The following is a 22,730-nucleotide window of genomic DNA, read 5'->3' as shown; positions in this document are numbered from 1 at the left end:
CATGCTCAGAGAGCTCCTCTATGTAGTCCAGGGAAGTACGTCTCGGGTCATTCACACCAGCATGGACATGACTGAGTCATATTTGTACTTGCCTTGGAGTGACCTGAGTGCTTGTGTTATGTGGCAGATCCTAGCGCCCGACAGGCAGCTCACCGTGACCTTCTCCTTGTTCAGCCTGGTGAGCGGGACATCAGTGTGCCTGACGATAGTCACCTATTACAAGTGTATCAGGTGTGTTGTTTAGCCTTAAGGGCTGTGACTGTTCGGCACACTGGCTTTGTGAGCTATGCGTTGCACGTGTTTTGTTTTGGGGTAGCGGTTGCTTGGGTGTCTGCTTTGGAGGTCTCTGCTGCTTAGGCAGATTTTTATTTAGAGCCTCCGAGTATGTTTTTGTGTTTGTGTTTGGTTTGCTGTCGTGGTAGGTCTATGTGAGACTGGAATTGTAGTGAGTGTGGTTTCCTTCTCCTCCTGACTGGTTACGCCAGTACTGAGTTGAGAGAGCTTAGCCTCCAGTTTGGCTATATGGTTGCATCTCTCACATGTGTTGGAATGTGTTGGGAGGAGGAGAGGGTTGTCTGTGTACATGAGGCAGTTGTAACATTGTCTCAAGATTCCCAGATTCACCAGCTGGACCGGAGAGGAGATTGACAACTGACCTTTGGACATGCTAGAATAGTATTGGGAATTCCTTTATAATTGAAAAAAAGGGCCAATGGGGAACAAGGTACTCAAGGGGAGTTTGTGAGGGTGTAGTGCTTTTAATTTTTTAGTGCTGACTTATATAATTGCTTTAGTGAGCAAGTGTCAGGTAACTTAAATGCAATGTGTTACAGGTAACTTAAATGCAAAAACGACAAACAGTAACTTTCTTTCAAGTGAAACAAGGAAATGAGTATAGTAAGCAATGCAGATATCACTAGGGATCCACAGAAGTGCTGAAAAGCCGCATTTTAGTGGAATTAGCATTTCAGGGAAATAACAAGCAAACAAGCATACAAACAAAGCTAGATTCAGCAGGCCTGGATCTAGTCTATGCTACAGCAAACAAGGTGTACCAATTTCAGTAAGAAACAGTTGTGAGACTCTATCTACCCTGACTTTGACTTCCACAGTGGGGCACCATATGTGTGTAACTGCAGTTTAAATGCAACTGCAGACTCTGGCATAAAATGGGTGGGATTGAAGATGTTCTTCATTCCACATTGCTGCAGTCCTAACTATTGGGTAGTCCGCTGTCCAGTCGGCCCGAATACCGTCAGGGCGCATTAGACTGACGTCAGTACGTCAGGGTACTAATGCGCATGACCGACGTCATATCCTCAGTCTTTTTTGCCGCATGGTCCGATGCAGAAGCAATTTTGCGAGTGCAGGTTGGCGTTCTGAAAGTTTCTGAAGCCAGAGTTTCAGACCGAATCAAAGTTGAATATTTTGGTTTTTCTTGCCTCAGTATTTAACCGATGTCCGGAAAAGTGAATAACTGTATTTCTTGTGGGAAACAGATACCTCATAGGGATTACCATACTTTGTGTATACCTTGTTTAGGGCCTTAGCACGACGTTGTTGGATGCCGCTCTTGTGCTAGATTTAACAAACGCACTATTAAGAGAAGGTTAGACTGTGCCAGGTTAGTGTTTGGGAAGCGTTGTAATTATAAAATGCCGCCGGATGCTCCGGCCGCTTCGCTAAAAACGCAAGGACAAAACAGCAAAGCCTAGAGGAGGAACCGACAGTCCCAGACGCCGGTTCTTTACAGGCTCAGTGGAGCCGGAGGTTTTGCCAGGTGTTTCTTTGGAGTCTCAGGGAGAGACTTTACTGTTACAGGATGTATCCTCTCAGGAAGTAGGCCAGGCTGAGGGGCTTCTCAGGTGGCTGTTCTTCCCTCTCTTCCTAAGGTGGTCAGAGCCTCCCTTCTGTTTCCAAGGCTTCTTTGAGGGCAGGCCGAGTTTTGCTTCAGTGGGGTTTCTCCTAGTTCTTCAGGGTCTTTGCCTAAGAAACATATGCTTAAAATGGCAGAGGATTTGATTACTATGATAAGAGGTTCTATGCCCCTCCTGATAAGAGGCCTAGGGTGGAGTCTGAGTTTGAGAGTTTTGAGCAATGCTCGAGGCTTCTGAGTCTTCGGCTGAAGACTTGCAGGAATTCCTCCTTATTCTGATTCTGATGTGGATGATTCTACTCCTTCAGCTTCCCTCCTGAGGATTTTTCATTTTCAGAGACTCTGCATTCCATGAGGGAGCATTTTAAATGGGAAGGTCAAGATTTCTCTGATTCCAGGAAAAGGCTTAGGGAATTCTTGTTTTACCCCAGCACAGGCCTTTAGCTATTCCTCCTGTTTTGAATGTGGTGGAAGATGTTTTGCAGAGGCTTCCCTGAACTGATTCTTTGCCTCCTGCCCCAGTTAAACCGGATAGGTATTATAGGGTGCCTGAAGCTCATAAGTATCTTTTAAGAGTCCTAGGGCAGACCCGAAACTGTCTCTCAGGGGCCTAAAGGTGTGAAGGCCTCAGTTGTTAAAAATCCTGTCCCTCCTGATAAAGAGGCAAGGGCTTTGGATAGATGGGGAAAGAAAGTGTATACTTCTTCCACTTTAGCCATGAGGGCGTTGAATTGTCAGTTTCACATGTTAAAATATCAGAATTTTCTTCTTTCACAGTTGAAATCTAAGGTGGATGCTCTGGCGGAAGGTATTGAGTGTAAAGAGTTGCAGGATTTAGTTCATGTGTCTGAACAAGTGGGTAAACATTCTCTGCAATGTGGTTTTGATGCTGTGCAGGCCTCCTCCAGGGTGGCTGCCACTGGTTCTGTTCTTCGTAGGCACGCCTGGTTGAGAGATCAGAACTTAGCTGAGCATGTTAAGACAAGGATTTTGGATGCTCCTTTACAGTCTGATGTGTTGTTTGGTTCGCCTGTGGAAGCAGTTTTAAAGAAGATGGAGGACAAGGCTAAGTCTATGCAAACTGTTAAGGATTTTTTGCAGGTGCAGCCTCCAAAGTTTAGTAGAAATTGGCCTGCTAAGGGATGGACTTATCCTGCTTATGATTCCCAGTCTAGGGGTAGGTCTAGACGTGGTAGGGGCAGAGCTCAAGGTGCTTTTAGGCCTAGGACAGCGAGTTCACCTGCTCAGACTTCTGGTGAGGGCAGGGGTCAGTCCTTTCGTAAGCAGACCCAATGACCTGCCTTTTCAGCTGCCAGTGCCTTCTCGCCTGGCGGCACCTCTAGGAGGAAGACTGTCTCTTTTCAAAGAAAATTGGGATTTAATTACCCAAGACAAATGGGTTCTGGATATCATTCATCACGGTTACAGGTTTTATTTCCATACCTTCCCTCCTTTCAAAGGCATGCCAGACATTCCTCCTCTACAAAGACAAGAGGCTCACAAGCAAATTTCTCAGTTACTCCAAATAGGGGCCATTCAGCCGGTTCCTGTGCCAGAAAGGGGCCTAGGATTTTATTCTCGCCTGTTCCTAGTACCAAAGAAGGGGAACACGTGGAGACCAATTTTGGATTTATCTATCCTCAACACTTATCTGGACATTCCCAAGTTCAAAATGTTGACGTTACAACAGCTTTTACCTCTGCTGGGCAAGGATCACTGGATGGTAACTTTAGATCTCAAGGAAGCTTACCTTCATGTGCCTATAAGACTAAGTTGCAGAAAGTATCTGCAGCTGGAAATTCTCATTATCAGTTCTCTGCATTGCCCTTTGGCTTATCTACTGCCCAGAGTATTCACAAAGGTTCTGGCTCCAGTGATAGCTTACTTCAGGCTAAAAGGAATTCAAATCTATCCTTACTTGGACGATTGCCTGATTCTGGCTCAAGAAAAGGAAGACCTTCTACAGCATTTGGAATATGTCATAGCAGTGCTAAGATGCCTAGGGTATTCTGTGAACGAAATAAAGTCCAGTCTAGTACCCTCTCAAGACATGTGCTTTCTGGGTGTGAGACTGAATACAGCAGCCCAGATGGCCTTTTTAACCCCGGACAAACAAAAGAATCTTTCCAGTTACTTCCATCAACTATCTCTTCAGTCCGGGCTGACTGCAAGGACAGTCCTTCAAGCCTTAGGGTTCATGGCATCTTGTATTCTGGTGCTTCCCAATGCCAAACTGCATATGAGGAAGCTACAATGGTATCACTTCAATCTATGGACACAGCACTGCCTGGATTTGGACACTGTCATTCAAATAATACCTTGCATTCAAAAGGAATTTTGTGGTGGGCTCAGGAATGTCACCTAAACAAGGGACTCTCTGTGACCCGCCAGAGGCGAGTCAGATTCTAACGACAGATGCCTCAGACATTGCTTGGGGAGCTCATCTAAATGGAAAGTGGATACAAGACAAGTGGCCTGCCAGACTACAGCATCTACATATCAACATGAAGGAGATGTTAGCAGTCCAGTTTGCATTAATGGCTTTCAAGGAGTTACTTCTTCCAGGGCAGGTGTTGATTCTAACAGACAACACAACTGTCATATGGTACATCAACAAACAAGGGGGAACACATTCTTACCCATTGTGCAGGCAAGCAATGATTTTATGGGAGACTGCTAAGCTTGCAACTAACTCTTCAGGCAAGGTTTCTGCCGAGCACAGAACTCCTTAGCAGATGTGTTAAGCAGACAAATCATGGATCCCCACGAGTGGAAACTGGATCTTCATGTATTTCAAAAGTTGACAGTGTCCTGGGAACTCCAGACATAGATCTGTTCGCTTCTCCACTAAACCACCAGCTGCCAAAGTTTTGCACAAAGAGGTTTCATCACACAGCTTGGAAAGTGGATGCTCTTTCTTTCAGTTGGAAAAATCTTCATGTGTATGCTTCCACCTCTGCCTCTTCTTCCAAAGGTGCTTCTAAAGGTCAGACAAGACAAGCCAAGGATGATTTTAATAGCTCCAGATTGGCCTCGCAGCACTGGTACCCATTACTGAGGAATCTGGTAAAGAAGCCTCCATGGCCTTTACCCTTGATTCCACATCTGTTGTCTCAGAAGGACGGTCGCCTGCTCAATGTCAAGCTTCACTCTCTTCATCTAACAGCCTGGCATATTCTGTTTTGAAAGACAGCAGGTCTCAACTTCCTCAACAAGTTTTAAATGTGATTATGGAAGCCAGAAGACCTAGTACAAGGAAAGTGTACGAAAAATGGAAGAGATTTTTATTTTGGACTGCAGCAAAGAATTTGGAGATTTCAGAGCCTAATTTGAGTGTGGCTCTTCAATATCTTACTGAGTTATTGGACAAAGGTTTGTCTTTCTCTTCCATTAAGATTCATGCTGCAGCAATTTCAGCTCACTATGATTGTGACCCACCATTGTTTTCACATCCTTTGTTCAAGCAATTTCTTAGAGGGGCAAAGAATATAAGACCCCACGTAGAGCTCCTACTCCTGCTTGGGATCTCAATTTTGTGTTGGAGAAACTTACTCTACAACCTTTTGAGCCTGCAGCTACTGCTGAACTGAAATACTTGTCATGGAAGACTGCTTTTTGTTGGCCATTACTTCTGCAAGAAGGGTTTCTGAGTTACAGGCCCTTATGGCGGTTGAGCCTTTTTGATTTTTCATAAGGATAGGGTATCATTACGCATTAATCCTTCCTTTATGCCTAAAGTGGTTTCTAGTGTGGCTTTAAACCAAACTATTCATTTGCCTACGTTTATGCAGATCCCCAAAATAAAGGGGAAAAGATTTTGCACACTTTAGATGTACACAGGCAATTGCGTTATTATTTGAGCAGGACTAAGGATTTTAGGCAGTCTCAGCAGTTGTTTGTTTCTTTTGCTTTGAGTTCTCAGGGCAAGCCTGTATCAAAACAAACTATTTCTAGGTGGATTGGGTTTTGCATTGCATTTTGTTATTCCCATCATGGCAAGGAGATTCCAGCTGGGATTAGGCCTCATTCCACTAGGGCTACTGCCACTTCAACAGCTTTTTAAGGGGTGGCAACTAAGGATATTTTGGAGGCAGCTACTTGGAGTTCAGTGCATACTTTCTCTAAGCATTACCACCTTCCTCTCTACTCTAAGTCTAGGGCTGGTTTTGCCACAGCTATTTTGCAAGGCATGTTATCAGCTCCTGCTTCCTTATGATTTGCCAGCCTCCCTTACCTCTGCTTTGGGATTCTACCCAATAGTTAGGACTGCAGCAATGTGGAATGAAGAACATAGTACAGTTTTGTACCTACCATAAATGTAGATGTTGATCCACATTGCTGCAGTCCACCTCCTTCCCTCTGTGTTTAGGGGTGGTTGTGTAGGTGAGGTTATTTTCTGCTAATTTTGTATATTTTGTATATATATATATATATATATTTTGATGCAGATATATTGGGAGTTTTTGGTTTTGGCCTTATCTTTTCGGGGTCTTCTGACATCTGGGGCAAGAAAAGACTGAGGATATGACGTCGGTCATGCGCATCAGTACCCTGACGCACTGACGCCAGTTCACTAATGCCTGACCGACGTCAGCCATATACTTTGGTATTCGGGCCGACTGGACAGCGGACTACCCAATAGTTAGGACTGCAGCAATGTGGATCCTCGAACATCTACATTTATGGTAGGTACAAAACTGTACTTTTTCCTCCCTTTATGGGGAACTTAGGAACAAAATCATGGATACAAACTTTTCTTGGGTGAGGTGTTTGACACTGGCTCAGGACCTGGTCATTGACCTCCTAAAGAGAAAGCAGGCTAACACCTTATTTGATGCCTTCTGTGCCCCTCCCCCCCCATCCTTCTCTCTTTCCAACTTGGTCTTTTCCATTTTTTTGCTACACTTTTTGGCTCCACACTGCTGATGGTCAGCTCCCCCCGGGGCCTTTCGTCATCCACCAGGTCTATTGAATCTGATTCAGCCACACAAGTACTTATTCTGACTAATGTTTGTGGTTTTGAGGATTTTGAGGCTTCTTGGAACTGCTGATGAGTATTTTATCCTAAGGACTTATCCTCCCACTGTGTTTCCCAGTAATTTCGCAGGTGTTGGTGTGCAGTGGGCCCTGCAGTACAGCTTCCATGCCTCCATGTTTGACTGACCCCAACCCCCTGCTCCACCAGGGGCAACACCCTCCCCACCCTACATTGCCAGCCTGAACCAGGAGCCAAGTGTGATGGTCCATCTGAGCTGAGCTTGCTTAGTCCTCTGTTTCCCAGGAGGAGCATGCCCATCCTCTGTTCCTGTGTCATGTACCCAATATACTAACTGATCTCTGGTCACCTGGAGTATAGTCAAGACTTTATCTCTATATGCCACTGTCATAGGCTGCCCCCAAGAGTTCAAGCAGATTTATAGAAGAGATTTACTGTGTTGGCTTTCTTGCTACAGTGTTAGGTCTGATCTTGGACTGTTCTTGTGTAGGCTACGGACTTTGAGTTCACAAACAGCTTAAGAACCATTACAAATGATCTCTGGATTCCAGCAATGCCCATCTTTTGTAGTGTGTTGGAGGTGAGTGGCCCTCCTCTGGAAGAGTTCTACTGATGGCATATAATGGGCACAGTAGAGCTGGTAGAGCTGTTAATGCAGGCCTAGACAGTTCTGCTAACAGGAGAGGTAGAGGCTGTTTCATTAATGGAAGGTGTGTTGAAGTTTTACTCCGGTCTTTGTTCTGTCGGAAAGGAAGGGGTTTATTTTCATCATATTTTGATCCTCTATAACTTCAACCAGTACATGTCATTCATTTGGTTCTATCTGGATAACCTATAGAAAATTATGCCAGTGCTTTTACAGGGTACTTAAATTGTTGTGCTGAACCTGTGTAGATGCTTGTAGGCTCATCATGGTTTGGGATCCACACAAGAGTCTCTTCCATTTCACTGTGGTTGGACATGATTTTCAGTTGAACATTTGAGCCATCAGTAGAACTCCTTCAGAGGTAGGGCCAGTGTACTTAAGCAGAACCATTACAGCTACAGGCTTGCTAACTTCCTTGAAGTTCTGAGAATGCAGCACTCAGATTCCTAACAGTGACATCTGGGCAATTATGGCAGCTCAGCTTTTTATCTTTTGCAATTGTTTTTCTTTGTGTAATGATTAGTGTTCCATCATCTTTTCTACCCTCTAATACACTGCAGTTGTTCATCTCCCTTTTCCGACTTAGAGTTCAGTTCTTTACTGACCACAGTCCCTTATCCCTTGTAGTAAAGACCAGTCTGTTCATCTTCTGTTTCCCTTTGTGAAGATATGTGAAGGCTGCCAGCCTAGCTAGATAGGATTTTGTAGATAATTGTCATTTGTAAATATTAATGTAAGCCACATGCTTGTTCTCTTTGTTAAATGTTGAATGTTTAAAATGTAACAATAGTGCACTCTTCTGGAAGAAAGCTGATGGCTGTTTTGTGTAATGATAATTTAAGCTCTATTGTACATTGCATGTATATAGTGATACTGCACTAAGCCACTCCAATAAGCCTTGCTGTTCAGTTACACTTACCATTTGGATAGTAATATTGCACAGTAATAACTGGACACCCTTTGATAAGGACCTTATTAGTAGCAAATATTAGTAGTTGGTGTCAAGTGGTACTATCGTATAGTCTGGGCAGAAGGAGCATAGGTGGAGAACCTGTGCCAGCCTTCCCCAGGAGTGTCTGTGTGTTTGTATATAACTCATATCCCAAAGTGTGTGTGTGTGTCAGCTACTTGGGCAGGGACATGAAGCACTGGTTGGACAGAGAGGGTGCTGGAGGTTTTAGCTTGACCACTAGGCTGAGATCTGGACCCTATAGCTGTGCCAATGAGGAGTCTTATTGGTGATCAGGAGAGAAAGGGAGAAACCAGCCCCAGACTGACTATGATCTCTGTGTGCTTTTAAGGGAAATTGTACTTTACTGTGTGTGTGTAGTTGTTATCCTTCCCAATGTGGACACCCCTCACTGGTGTTAATGGTGAGGATTGAGGCTCCTTGATTGCTGGGCCAGTGCACAGGTGTCACACCCTTCTTTAATCCATGTAACCTAAGTTCTTCCCAAGCTTCGCTCACTGGAATCAGAAAACAAGTCTAGCTACTACTCTGCCCCATCTCTGAACACAAAGCTTCACAGCCACAAAACCTTAATCTTCTTTGGAACTATTTTCTTGTCAGCTGTGTTAATATGTGTGTGTCATTTTTACACCTATATCACTTTAAGCAAAGAGTTTCAAATATTTTAATAAAATTGTAAGATATAATAATTTTTGCAGCCTTACCTCGACTTTGGTGTGTAACCACTTTAAAGCTGGCTCTGCATTTCACAATGCTGTATTTTTTCTTAGGGCGTGAATGGTCTGATTGGTCAAGTGAACTGCGTATTCCTGGAGATGAATTAAAGTGGAAATTTACAAGTGATGGCTCTGTAAATGGATGGGGCTGGCGTTTTACAGTCTATCCTATTATGCCCGCTGCAGGTAATGTGTGACATTTGATAATGAGTTCTTGTATTCATCTTATTTAAAAAAAAAATTAATTGTAAGTTGCCTCTGCATTTTAACATGTAATGCAGTAAATGTCCTCATGGACTGGCATACCGTGTCTTAGAGTGAACCAGTGTTGATGGAACCCCACATAATCTTGTAACTTTGAAGTTGGGTGTTGTACTGCATGCTTATTGTACAATTTATTGTTTTGACTGCTTGGGAATTTTTAAAACATGTGACCTTTTTAAGAGTAACCATGTTGAGACCTTAATTATTACAGCCTCTTTCATCTACTATTGTGCTTTTTTGAACTGCCAGCATGAATGGCCATGTACACTTATTCACTGCTCACTGCCTATATATATATATATGTATATATATATATATATATATATATATATATATATATATATATATATATATATATATACACACATGTACATATACTTGTGTAAGGAAAAGTAACAGTAATGACCACTGTTTATTACTTAGGTTAGTGCTTTTGCCTATACCTTTCACCAGGATTTCTTCAGTTTATGCCATATAGTAGTAGTTTGATATGTCATCTTTTTTGTTTGTTTTCATATGCAGAGTTTTATGTAATATGTATGTGCACATATACATTTATAATTAAGTAAAACTTGTTACTTTATACTTAGTCCTACATTTTATTATTTGGCTTTATTGTTTATCGATAGCCCCACTATAACTTCAGCATTGGTTGAAGTGTTTTCTTAATATTATGTATGTATTTTATAGCAGACTGGTTATTTTTGTGCAAATGTTTGCATAATATTCATAAACTAGACATCTGTGTAGTTAGGCATGTGCCAAGAGTGTCATATACTACATGCTGATTGTAACAGAATATAACTTACTTATGAATGTGATTGTATCTGAAAGTGGAACTCTGTGGCACAGTCCACCTACCTAAATAAGCATGCAAGCAACTCTAATATTGCATTTATGCTGACTGATAAAAATTTGGCTGTGATACCAAAGATCTCTCCTGTTCTGAATCACCAACTTTTAGGGGCGGGGTTAAAAGCTATCTTAACTAACAGTAACTCGGGCAAGTGGAATCCTAGTTTTTTGCTTTATCCAGAGGACAGGACCTTGATACACAGCATTCTTCGTCTTACACTGTAGAATCAGTGTTGGCATGTAAGTACCTGGTGCAGGGAGTCATATATTACTACATTTGGCAGTATATGCACCTCATCTTATTGTTTTCATTGTTACTATCATTGTAAACAACATATGAGAGTATTTTTAACCATAGTATCAGAGTGCAGTGTTTTAATTCTGTAGCATTTCTGATGAGGAACAACCCTAGAGTCTGTTGCTGTGTAGTTTTATATGTATGTATCTATTTATGTGTTTTGAAATTAAGATCTTTGATGCATTTAGAAGTCCTGGTGCCCTAAAGAGGTTAGACTATGTAGATTGTGCTTAGTATGTTTTGCTGCAAGGTGTATAGAAAAGGATTTTCAAGAACTCTCCATTTCAGTAAAAACAGAAAGAGCTCTATTAGCTTCATATAAGTAGCATTTCCCCACCAGAATTTGTTGGGAATCTAACTTCAGATGACAGCTATTGTAAGTCCTTTGCTAATTAGCAGAAAGTTGTTAAAATAGCAGGCTTTGCATTGGCATGCATTTTCTGAGAGACATGAAGACTCAAATTCAAATGTCTGTCATTATGTAGCGACTGCAGTCATCACTGAGTTGCCAGAAAACCACAAATTTTATGATGAACAGACCAAAAGTATGACATGAAATTCTGAACAGTTGGGAGGTATGGGTATGGCCAATACCAGGAAATAATTTCTGGTTAAATTGAAGAGGTTTTTTTTGTGGTGGGAACTAAGCAGTATTTCTCCCGTGAGAGCCATGAAGTAACAGCTAGGTATTCCCTGTCATGCATCAGTAGTGGTACATCTATTGGTTATTGCAGCTTGCCTACCTAAAATCCCCTTTCTCTTTTCATCTTTTCAGTAGTGACGCTCTTACTTAAGTGGGCAAAGTACCTTTAGCCATCTTGTGACCTTAATTTTGTACTGAAAAAAATAACTGCTCTCCTTTGAGCTTTGCTTCTCAGTGGCACTAAATTTCCTTTCCAAGAAAACCTCATCTTTGATTGATTGTTGTTGTCTTGGCTATAAGATTGTCCTAGCTTCAGGCACACACATGCGGTGAATCATACATGGTGTTTCATAGAGATAGGGTGCATCATAGAACAAACTTTTTCTTCATGCCAAAGATGGTGTCTTAACTAGCACTTAACCAGATATTTAGGTATCGGAACTTGCACAAATGGCAATGTTATCAGTAAGACATATTTTTTACAGTGATAATAGTGCATTCATAGTCTTTTTCATAAATACTGTAATATATTATAATGCACACAAAATCCAAATTATATTTTTCTGAGCTTTCTTGTCTTGAAAACTGTACAATCTAGACATTTTGTTAATGAGGCATACGCTTTTGCATGCCAACAAGACATTATTGTGTAAGTCCATGTTTACGGAGATATTTACAGAAGTATGAAAATAAATGCTAATTAGCAAAACATATAATATGGATGTCACTCAACTTGAAGTGCAAATATCAGACAGTTTTCTTCAATAGCATCTAAGGTTTCACCTAATGTCATGCAGCAGTTTGTAACTCACTCGGTTTTTGAAGTACTAGGTACATATGGAAATATTGCTTATTTTCAATATTTGTAGGAAACGACTACCAATATTTCCAGTATAGTATGATATAAACCAGCATTGACAGTGAATTGTCCTCTCTCTCCTATTGGTGTTTCACAACGGACACTCCAATAACAAGTAGGTCTCTCAGTTAAAATATGAATAATAAGTGGCAAAGATTAATTTCTCTGTCACGGGACATCCTAGACTAATGCTCTTAGTATCATTTTGTTAATAACTCCTTGCTCTTCCTAATCATCATCACCACCATCAGCTCCTTTTTCCCATTTTTTTTCCTACGTGGCGTCGGGGTATTGCGTTAACTGTCACCAGCTGTCTCGATTCAGTGCCACACTCCTGCCTTCTTCAACACTTATGCCTGACTGTCGCAGATCTTCTTTCACACAATCCATCCACCTCTTTGCTGGACATCCTCACTTCCTCTTACCTTCTTCCTGTCTGTCCCAAATCTTCCTCACCAGATTGTCTTCTGCTTTTCTACATGTGTCCAAACCATCATACTCTGTTCTCTTTGATCTTTTCTGCAATTGGAGCTACTTTGGCTTCTGTTCTTATGTCCTCATTTCTTCATCTGTCCCACAGTGTGCATCCTACCACCTTTTTCAGGCACTTCATTTCCATCACCTCTAGCTTCTTCAACTGTTCTGCCTTTACTGCCCAGGTTTCTGTACCATACAGTAGTACTGGTCACACCACTGTCTTGTACACCTTGCTTTTCAGGTTCTTTGGCATTCTGTCATAGACTACACCTGATTCTCTATGCCAGTTGGCTGCAGCCCCTCTGATTCTAGCTTTGACCTCTTCTAATACTGTGTACATTATTAGCTGGTAAGTCACTTAGTTAAAGAAGCCAGGCCCCAAAAAAAAGCTAAGGATGCCATAAATAGGTATGGGTGTGAACTGGAAGTTTAGAAAAATGTGTTGTAGGCTTGAGTGAGTTAGAGTGGGTTGTCTGCTTTCATTTTTATTTTATTTTTCCTTTGTTGATTTTGTTAGTCCCACTAGGTTAATAGGCCTTCAAGGGAGACCCAAGGTGGTAGTTATACTACTATGGGAAATTTGGTTGGAGTATGAGGGAAGTCCCCCTACTCTATTTTTATAGGTGCCATTGTTTTTTTTTTTACATTCACCAGGCCTACCACCAGCTGAAGCAGATGGGGCTCTCTGTTTAACACATCTCATCCAAAGAATGGCACACTCAGGAGTGCAATACCCCCCCCCTTTATTCTGCACTGCACTGTCAGCAATCAATCTACTTGGTGTGAGAATAGAACCCACAGCCATCTGCACCAAAGGTGAGTGTGCTACCTTTTGCACCACTGACACTGACTGTCCTTCATTTGTTGTTCATAGATTTTGTCATTAACTTCCCTCCATTCTTGCCCCTGGAGTGTGATGTACTGCAGGGATTCATCATAGACTGTGTCCTCCTCACTGTGCGTTTACCACATCTGGGTAAGCTCATTATAAGGAGATAATTGCAGTATAATTTCTGATATCACAATACATAGCCGTACTGCTGCTTCCCTCAAGGGTCTTTATCGACTCTAAATCCCATTGCTGATTTTCTTAACTGCATCCATAGATGGTTCTCTGTTGTCAGCTCAGTTTCATGTACAACCTCAGTAGTTGCCATGGCTGTACAAACTGCTGTCAGGGATGCAAATATAAAGCTTTCAAAGACTTGTATCATCTGTGTGTGCGACAGGCTTAAATTTGTGCCCATGTGCAGGATCTTAGGATTATCCTCGATCACAGACCAGTACAGAAGGACCAAGTTTCAACTGTCGTAAAGCCAGTGTGCTTTCATCTAAAGAATATTACCCAGGTCAAGTATCTGTTAACCACCTCAGGACCTGGGTGTTCAGAGTGTTTTTCACCCATGAACATCTATATCCCTCCGTACCTAGTATTTATGGACTGTGATCTTAATTGCTTGCAGCTTGGGCACAACTCTGCTGTGTAATGATTAACTGATGCAGTTTATTGTCATCATTTCATACCAGTTCCTTGGAGCCTGTTTGGACATGTTCTCATTTGTAAAATTTTAGTCCTTGCTTTTATCCTGCCCTATACAAGATGAGTACTCCTACATGAGAGAGCTACTTGTGCAGTACTCTCACTCATGTCCTCTGCTCCTTCATCAAGGTTATGATGGTGGTTCTCAGAATGTGGTCTATTTTTGTTGTACTAAGCCACAGTGCTGGGGAGCTTGAAGCAGTTTGTTAGGCTGTATTTGTTTCATTAGATATTTTAACCATATTGCCTTGCCTCTTCAGTTTATTTTTGTTTTAATAAGATGCCTTGTTATGTTGTATGCCTCATTTAACAGTTTCCTAAGTTTTTATTCATTTGAAAAACACTAGAAAATGCATGGCCATTCACATCTGTGTGCAACCTGTATGACTGTTGCCTGTTATATTATGCATAGACGTTGAAGTAATATTGTTGAACTTCAACACTTCATGGGAACACTGGGACCCAATGTTGTCTTTTTTCATCTGATTCAACCTTTGGTTATTGAGTCTGATTGGATCTGACACTTGTACTTTTTAGAAGATGAAGATCCATGGTTCTGACATCTCCCCTACCCATAATTCCCTCAGATCTCGTTTGCCACCTTTGATTGTTCAACAGTCTTCGGACCAAAGGTTAAGTAGACCCTTAGGAGGAGGAAACAAGATGGTAAGACTCTGCTGTTGGAATCCTGGAATCTGCTTTTCTACCTTTCAGTGGACTTTTCCAGGAATAGAAAAGTGGCAAGAAAATGTAGTTCAGAAAATCTCAAGGGTTTAACCAAGATACTGCTGCAGACTGATCCTCCTGAGGTGGGGGAGGGTGGTCTGCAATTTCAGTGGCTGTTGTCCTAGAAGCAGAGTCAGACTGTAGACTCAGGAATTTTGCGGTCCTTTTTTCAAATTTTACCAGTGCTCCTGAAAGATTCTGAATGCTGCACTCTGGAAGCATTTGTGGAGGTGCTTATCCCTGCAACCCCAAGCCTGGCAGGCCATCACACTAGATACTTGGATGCTGAGGGTAATCACCAGAGGTCACACTATTCCCCTTGTTTCAAAAGAATTCTTGCTTTGACACCCAGCCAGATGGAATCCACAAATTCAGATGTCTTAAAGCTGTTAGAAAAAAGTCATTCAGTAAATCCCCCCCAGACAAATTAGGATCTGGAGTCTGTTCCAGGTTCATTTTAGTTCCAAAAAAGACAGGGGACCTCAGCCCAATTTTGGACCCAAGTTAACTTAATCAGTTTATAAAACAGACAACATTCTGAATGGTCACAGTTCAGTCCAGTCTAACTCTTCTAAGGAGGGATAACTGGATGTACTCTGTAGATCTCCATGATGTCTACTACCATGTCAAGATAGCAAGAAAATCCAGAAGATTTTTCTGTTTCTGTCTGGGAGCCAATCACTTTCAATTCAGAGCATTACCCATTGGTCTCAGTATATCCCCCTGGGTGTTCACCAAATGCATGGCTGTAGTGGCTGCATATCTCAGACTGCTAGGGTTCCAAGTATTCCTATGTTTAGGCAATTGCTTCCTCACTACCCCAACCAGGGATCTTCTGGTCCAGCAGCAGGACTTATTGTTGAAATTTATTCAGGAATTTGGGATCTCAGTCAGTCAGTGTCAGCTGACACTTGCACAACAGATAGAGTTCATCAGATGCCACCTGGATACAAGAACTCAAATAGCCAGGTTCTCAGGATCCAAGATTTTGTCTCTTCATCAGGTAGCTGTTCAGGTTCTGCAACATCCCTCACCACCCAGCAAGACTCATTCTTTGGCTGATATGGTTGATGGCTTATATGATTACATTAGTTCCTTTAGTGAGATGCTATATGAGAGTTCTTCACTAGACCATATCAGTGCAATGGTCCCAATTTTCACCTCCTCTTCATTATTGAATTTGTCTGATGCCTGTTTGCAGATCTCACATCAGGTGGTGGTGGACTTCGGTGGTTCTGGAAGGTCAGCTATTCTCCCCATCTCCTCCAGTGGCCACAGTAACCTCGGATGCTTCCCTCCTGAGGTGGGGTTGGGGGACATTTCAAAGGGAAGACAGTCCAAGGTTCTTGGTCACATGTGAAGGCTAGTTTTCATATCACTGTCTTGGAGAGGAGAGCAGTCCTCCTTGGCTTCCTCCCCTGGGGTGTGATTTCCATCCAGATGGACAACATGACAGTAGTCTGGTATGGTCACAAGCAAGGGGGAGCCCATTCATATCCACTTTGCAGGGAAGCCATGAGGATGTGGAAGCAGATGATGCCTTCCCCTGACGTTCTCATAGCAATGCATATCCTGGGGACTTGGTGTTTTAAAGGACAAAATGATCAGGTCCATTCTTCTGCCTCACGAGTGGTTCCTCTGTCAGGCAGTGGTGAGCCCTAATCTTCAGTCACTGGGGCCAGCCTTACTGTGATCCTTTTGCTTTATACCTAAACCACAAGTGCTGCAGTTACTTTGCCCCAATTCTTCCACTGGGTCAGTTACTGAGGGATGCTGTAGTCTGCAATTGGTCTCCTGTATGGCTTTTCCCCCCCATACCACTAATAATGAAATGTATTCAGAAAGCCCAAAGGTGCAAGGACAGAGTAATCCCCATTGCTCCATTGGTCCTGGCAAATTTGGTTCCCCTTCCTCTGGCCGCATCTAATATGTCCACCATGGACATTGGACATCCAGATCTCCTGAGTCACCATTTCAGGAAGCCTGTCCTGGACCAAGACATCCTGAAGCTAAACAGATTTTACTGTGGCTAGGCTTTCTGCTCCTGCGGTTCACATTTTGTCAGCTTCACAGAAATTAAATACAAGGAAAGCGTACCTCAGCAAATGGCAAAATGTTTTCTCTTAGTGCATCTGCCAAAGAGGAATCCCTTTTTAGCCCCTCTTCCTGCTAATCTGAACTTCATGTCAGTTGTTTTTTCCAAAAAGGTTCTAGTTTTTCAATGATCAGGGTTCACTTAGCAGCTCTTTTGAATGTCCTTATTGGGCAGAATCAGACTCCAATATCTTTGCTGAAGATTTCAAAAGCCTTTCTGAAAGGAAACTTCCAATTTAGGCCACCTACAAATGATCCAGTTCCTCCGTAGGACTTAACTATCATGTTACAAGCCTGGACCTCAAGGTCCCTTCGAGCCAGCAGCTACAGCTTAGGTTCATAGGTTGGTACTAGGCTGTCAGCCCTAGGGCCTATACAAGCCTAGCCATAACAATTCCCTGGCTATTTCTTCCCACACTATTTACTTCCCTGGACCCCTGTCTAGCAGGGCGACTGACGTGATCCCCTGGGTGAATGTCCTTTCTCCCATCCAATCATCAAGGTTCCTTTTGAAGAGGATTTTAAAGTTCCTTTCTTGGAAAAAAAAACTTTTTTCTGTGTGGCAGTTAATTCTGCAAGAAGGATTTTCGAACTGCAGCCACATTCCTGTAAAGGCCATTACTTGATTTTCCATAATAACAGAATATTTTTGAGAACAAATCCCTCCTTCATGCCAAAGGTGGCATTCGAAGTAAATCTTAATCAAGCTATCAGTCATCCAAAATTTTCAAACAAAGGAGAGTATATTTTACATTTACTAGATGTTCACAGACAACTCAGATTTTATCTCCACAGGACTAAAGAATTTAGGAAATCTGATCAACTATTGGTCTCCAAAGCATCTCTAAGATCACACTGTCAGGGTGGCTGTATATTTTTTGTCTGTGAAAAGCACAGTCTGTCTTTACTCAAGAATCCAAGAGCTTGTTCAACAAGGTCTGAAGCTAAATGTGTGCTGCAGCGACTTGGTCAATGGTGCAGAAGTTTGTAGCTCATTACAAGCTGGATGTACAGCCAAGATCCTGTACATCATTTGGCTCCACCATTCTCGAGAATATCCTTTTTTGATGCCCCCCAGGTTTTTGGTTAGCTAGGGAAACGATCTCAAAGGTTGAATCGGATGTGACAAGACAATATCGGATACGAAAGTTATGTACAATACTATAATGAGAGATCTGCGTTTTCTTGTTTTCATTTGGTTTAACATCACTCCCATCTTCCCCCTTCCAAGTTTGTCACCTGATGCTCCTCGTTGAATGAATGGACTTTATCAGGGATCTTGTCATTTTACAGCCTCAGCTAGCTGCTTGTTCTTCATGTTCAGTTCTTTGCTTAGATATTTAGCTTCTCCTTTTCATCATGTTATGAAAAAAAATTTATATTGATGTGCAGGCAAACTTGATCTTGGGTAATTTAGGGGAGAGAGGGAATTGTAGGAAGGGGAGGAGTCAGAGCCCTGGGTCCACACCTTCTAAAAGGTGCCAGCGTTGCATCTGATAACGCAAAGGTTGACCTGAATGAAAACAAGACAGCAGAGTTCTATTATTATGGTAAGTTCTTAACTTTCATTTATTCAAGCATTTGGAAGTTTAAAAAAACAAAAAAGCCAACTTAGAAAACTGTGAATGCTGTCCTGTGATGTTTTGCATTGCTTAAAAACGAGGAATCATAGTAATGTTAACTAAGACGTTATGCTTTTTTTTTTTTTTTAATTAACCAGGCCCAAAAGATCTCCTTTCAGACCGTTGTATACTGTCATGCCCATCCATGGATTTGGTTACATGTCTGTTGGATTTCCGTTTGAATTTTGCTTCTAACAGAGGCATTGTGCCTCGTCTGGCAGCCTCTCTTGCAGCTTGTGCTCAGCTGAGTGCTCTTGGTAAGTAGTGTTAGGTCTGGTATAGACAAGGTTCATCAGTTACAAATAGCTGTATGGAATATTACTGACAGTGAGTGTGTTTTGTATCATCTGTTCCTTTCAGCGGCTGGCCATAGAATGTGGGCTCTTCAGAGACTTCGCAAGCTTCTGACTACTGAGTTTGGACAGTCAATCAACATCAATAGGCTTCTAGGAGATGGAGATGGAGAAGCACGCTCCATGGTAAGAGCTGTTCATCTTATGTTTAAGTGAAGCTGCACTAGATCAGTGAAGGCTTTTTTTATTCATGTCTACAATTCTGAGAACTTTCCTGGTGAGAGCAGTTTCATTAAAAGGCAGTTGATCATTGCTTGCCATTAAGAGGGTATTTGCACTAATTCTTTCCTATGAAATTAAAGACATAATTGTACTGTGGTTAAAAATTATTGCCTTTTCCTGTACCTATTGCATAAATGCAGTTGTTTGTCACTTGGCAGCTTCTTCTGCTCACACACACACACATGCTAGCTCATTCATGGAAATTGATTTGATCTTTCAGCAAGAGTCTTTAATTTTTCTACCATTTTTGAGTCAGCAGCCTTTGGAAAGTTGCCAGGAAGCATGTCTTGCCTTTTATCCTAATCTGTCTTCTCTGCTGTATATTTTCTTTTGTTTTTGTGTTCTGTCACTTTTTAATGTAAGTGTGTACTCCATGGGATCTGTCCAGTGCCTGCTGTACATGTGTCCTGTCAGCTCATTCATTTTTCCAGGGGTATTTAGAGCCCTCCAGACTACTTTTTGGGGGCCTGATTGCCCAGCCATTCTCCTGGAGGGAGAGTCTGATGTTTGGTAGTGTAGCAGTTTAGTAGGAGTCCTCACTTCAAGCCTTCTAATCCCTCCCCATAAGGGGCTGCTAGGCTTGCAGTAGCTGCATGAGTGGGAAATAATGTTTGTCCTCTCACCCACATCATCCCCGACTCAGCTACACACATCCTACTTAACAATGTGAGCCTGTCCTGGTCTCTTCTGCTAACGGACATCTACCTGTTGGTAGGCATTGGTAATGTGGCAGGAGGATGTCTTCCTCCTTCCCATAAGATGTGCAGTATGGCATCAGCTACTCAAGCACATCCTCATCCGACTGACCCTTTCAACATCCTTACCATTAATCAAACATGGATTACCTGGGTTGTAGTCTGGAGGATCATCCCTCTGTGCCATACTCATACTTTTTGTAAAAGAACCTACCCTCTTGGACTTATTTACTTAATAATTTTTCCTTCATTCATTTGCTTAACTGGTAGGTGCATTTAAAGTATTTTCAGTAATGAACAAAGCTCTACATGCGAATAAATGCATGCAGATGCTTATTTGTGGGTATTTGTAACAGAGTTTACAGTGCTTATTTGAGCAAATAAATCAGCATGCTTCAGATAGCCAAATAACATGGCTCTTTGGTATATGAACATGAGCTTAGAATTAACGTCTATGTTAACAGATATCTATAAATAGTTATGCTCCAAAGCTACAAAAGACATTGTTATAGCATGCTGAAGTAGACAGTAGTTGACTACCCAAAGGTTCATAGGTGGTTGCTAGGTTGTCGGTCCAAGAGCCGTTTTAAGCCAAGTGTACCCCAAATTTAATAAAATATTGCTGACGTGATATCAGTACCCCAAGGAATTGTGCTGTAATGATGTAGGCTGGTATACATCAAGCATTAGGCTGCCTCTGTCCTTTAGGGGCATAGGTGCTAAACTTTGGGTAAATTTACAGTTTGCTATACAGTAGTCCAAGTTGTTTGAAAAGGGCCAGGAATCCGCTTTGTTTCACATGAATGGGAAATCTGTTCCAGAAAAGGCATAATCCCTGGTCAGATATGTGCCCGAAGGGTGCATTGTACTATGTGATTGGTCTGATGAGAGCCAAGTAGAGTAGAACAATGATTTTGTTGAACCTGGGTGCCATAGCTTTACATATAAGTTGTGCAACATAGAATGATTTTCTGACCACAATAGTCACATGGTGGTCAAAGGTCAGGTTACTGTCAACATGCATTCTCAGATCATTGGCCATTTGGTCTAGTTTTAGGGGTGTATTATCAATGTGGTATTTTCCATGGGTGTCTTTCTTTCCAGAGGGTACTGTTATGCATTTTTTTGCATTGAACTGCTCACTAATATTACTAACATTTTTAAAATGGAATTGTGCAAGTCTAGATTTTATACTCTGCACAGATCTATTTTAAGTAATTGGCTGACATGGTCAACTGGCAAAACATTAATTCCAGAGGATTAAATGCTCAAAAACAACAACACTGGAAAAACATTTAAACAGGAGAAGACCCCCTTGCACCTACCGCACTCCTTGCTAATTATATTTGCCTACTCCAAGATTGCAGTACAGCTGACAAAGGGCAAAACCCCACAATTCCCGGTACAACAGTCTCATACATCAACTACCAGCATTTGTTGACTTTTTCAAGTCAACAATGGAGCTGTCAAGCAACTAACAGGGACATACCATATTTATATATATATATATATATATATATATATATATATATATATATATAATATATATATATATGTGTATATATATATATATATATATATATATATATGTATGTATATATATATATATATATATATATATATATATATACATGTATGTACAGATGGTGCAGCGATGAAGTATTTTGATTAGTATTTCAAATGAGTTTTTGGTATTTTTATGAAAATTTTAGATTCAGAGGTACTGTGGCTGCATATGGGATCTTAATCTAGTTGCAGTGTAATTGAAAGCAGTCAAACCTTCATTGAGCAGCTTCTTGATATGTATGGGGGAAGGCAACATGGAAGAAGACAGGTTTCAGTTATTAGCAGAGCTTAGATCAGTTGCTCTGCTTTGTTGGTTTAATGCTTGATATTGTCCTTACTTCCACTGCAGTTCTGCCTGTTTTTTTTCCAAAGTTGCTGTGTGCTGTATGCTGCCACAGGTTGAAACATGAACTGCATCAGGAGAGTGATTTTATCAAGTCCTCCAGATTGTGTTTGCTGTTCACAGGCTGGATTTCATCCTTAAGGAAAAATGTCTTCATTCATTGTCTCAAGTGCCAATGCTATCTGTTTGTGAAAGATCTCTGGGTGCTTTGTTAGGAAAGGCTAACTTCTTCAAACTCTCTATATTCAGTGGTATTTTCTCACAGAACTGTGACTGAGGCATAATTTTGAGTGATTTCAGTTGCTATAATTCAACATTTTTGTTGAATATTTTTTTTCATTCCTTACCCCACTCCTGTGATTGCCGTCATACCTCACCTCAAATGCCCCATTGACACAAGGTTAAGTTATGAGAAAGGTGCGACCATCGGCCACAGGAGTTTGATTGATTGATTAATTATTTAGATGGTAGTTATTTTTAGTTGGGTAGTTATTTTCTTATGCTTTTAATTCCATCCTCATTAGTGCAGTTGTAGCTTGTACAAGTGATCTCTTATAGGGTATCCATGCATGCTACACATGTTGATCCTGATATGCTGCAAGTCACCCAGTCTGTTTAGCAAACCAGTTGCAAATCCCCCCTACTTCCCACCTTCCAGCACCTGGGCCACTACTTGGACCCAGGTCATCTGGTGCAGAAACAGTACCTTTTCTTCTCTCTGCTGGCAGAGCTGGCTGAAATTGGTGCTTATGTTTGAACAATTGTGTATACTTCAGATGCTGGTGAATGGTGTTCATTCAAGTGGTAATCCTGAAGACAGAGGCTGTTATTGCTGAAAAAGGAATTGATTGCCATGACATTTATAGCAGTGGTGGGGGAATAGTTGGAGATGGTGGAAGCTGAATTGTTAATAATGAATAGCAAATGGTCAACATGTCTAGCTAAAATGGACATGAGTGATGACATTGA

General features: G+C 41.6%; 1 protein-coding gene across 1 annotated transcript in view; it reads left to right on the top strand.

The window, feature by feature from the left end:
* HERC2 (HECT and RLD domain containing E3 ubiquitin protein ligase 2) overlaps window positions 1–22,730 on the top strand; it is a gene marked incomplete in the record, with an annotated part of 3,551,743 nt that overhangs the window by 3,038,426 nt on the left and 490,587 nt on the right. The window contains 3 exon segments of the mRNA XM_044072055.1: window positions 9,259–9,390; window positions 18,681–18,839; window positions 18,943–19,061. Coding sequence (XP_043927990.1) covers window positions 9,259–9,390; window positions 18,681–18,839; window positions 18,943–19,061 — 410 coding nt within the window.

This window comes from Protopterus annectens, chromosome 5.part0 (assembly GCF_019279795.1).
Source record: "Protopterus annectens isolate FY-2018-M chromosome 5.part0, PAN1.0, whole genome shotgun sequence".
NCBI lineage: Eukaryota > Metazoa > Chordata > Ceratodontiformes > Protopteridae > Protopterus > Protopterus annectens.
Note: the sequence above shows the minus strand (reverse complement) of the source record. Positions and strands in the feature narration are given on the sequence as shown.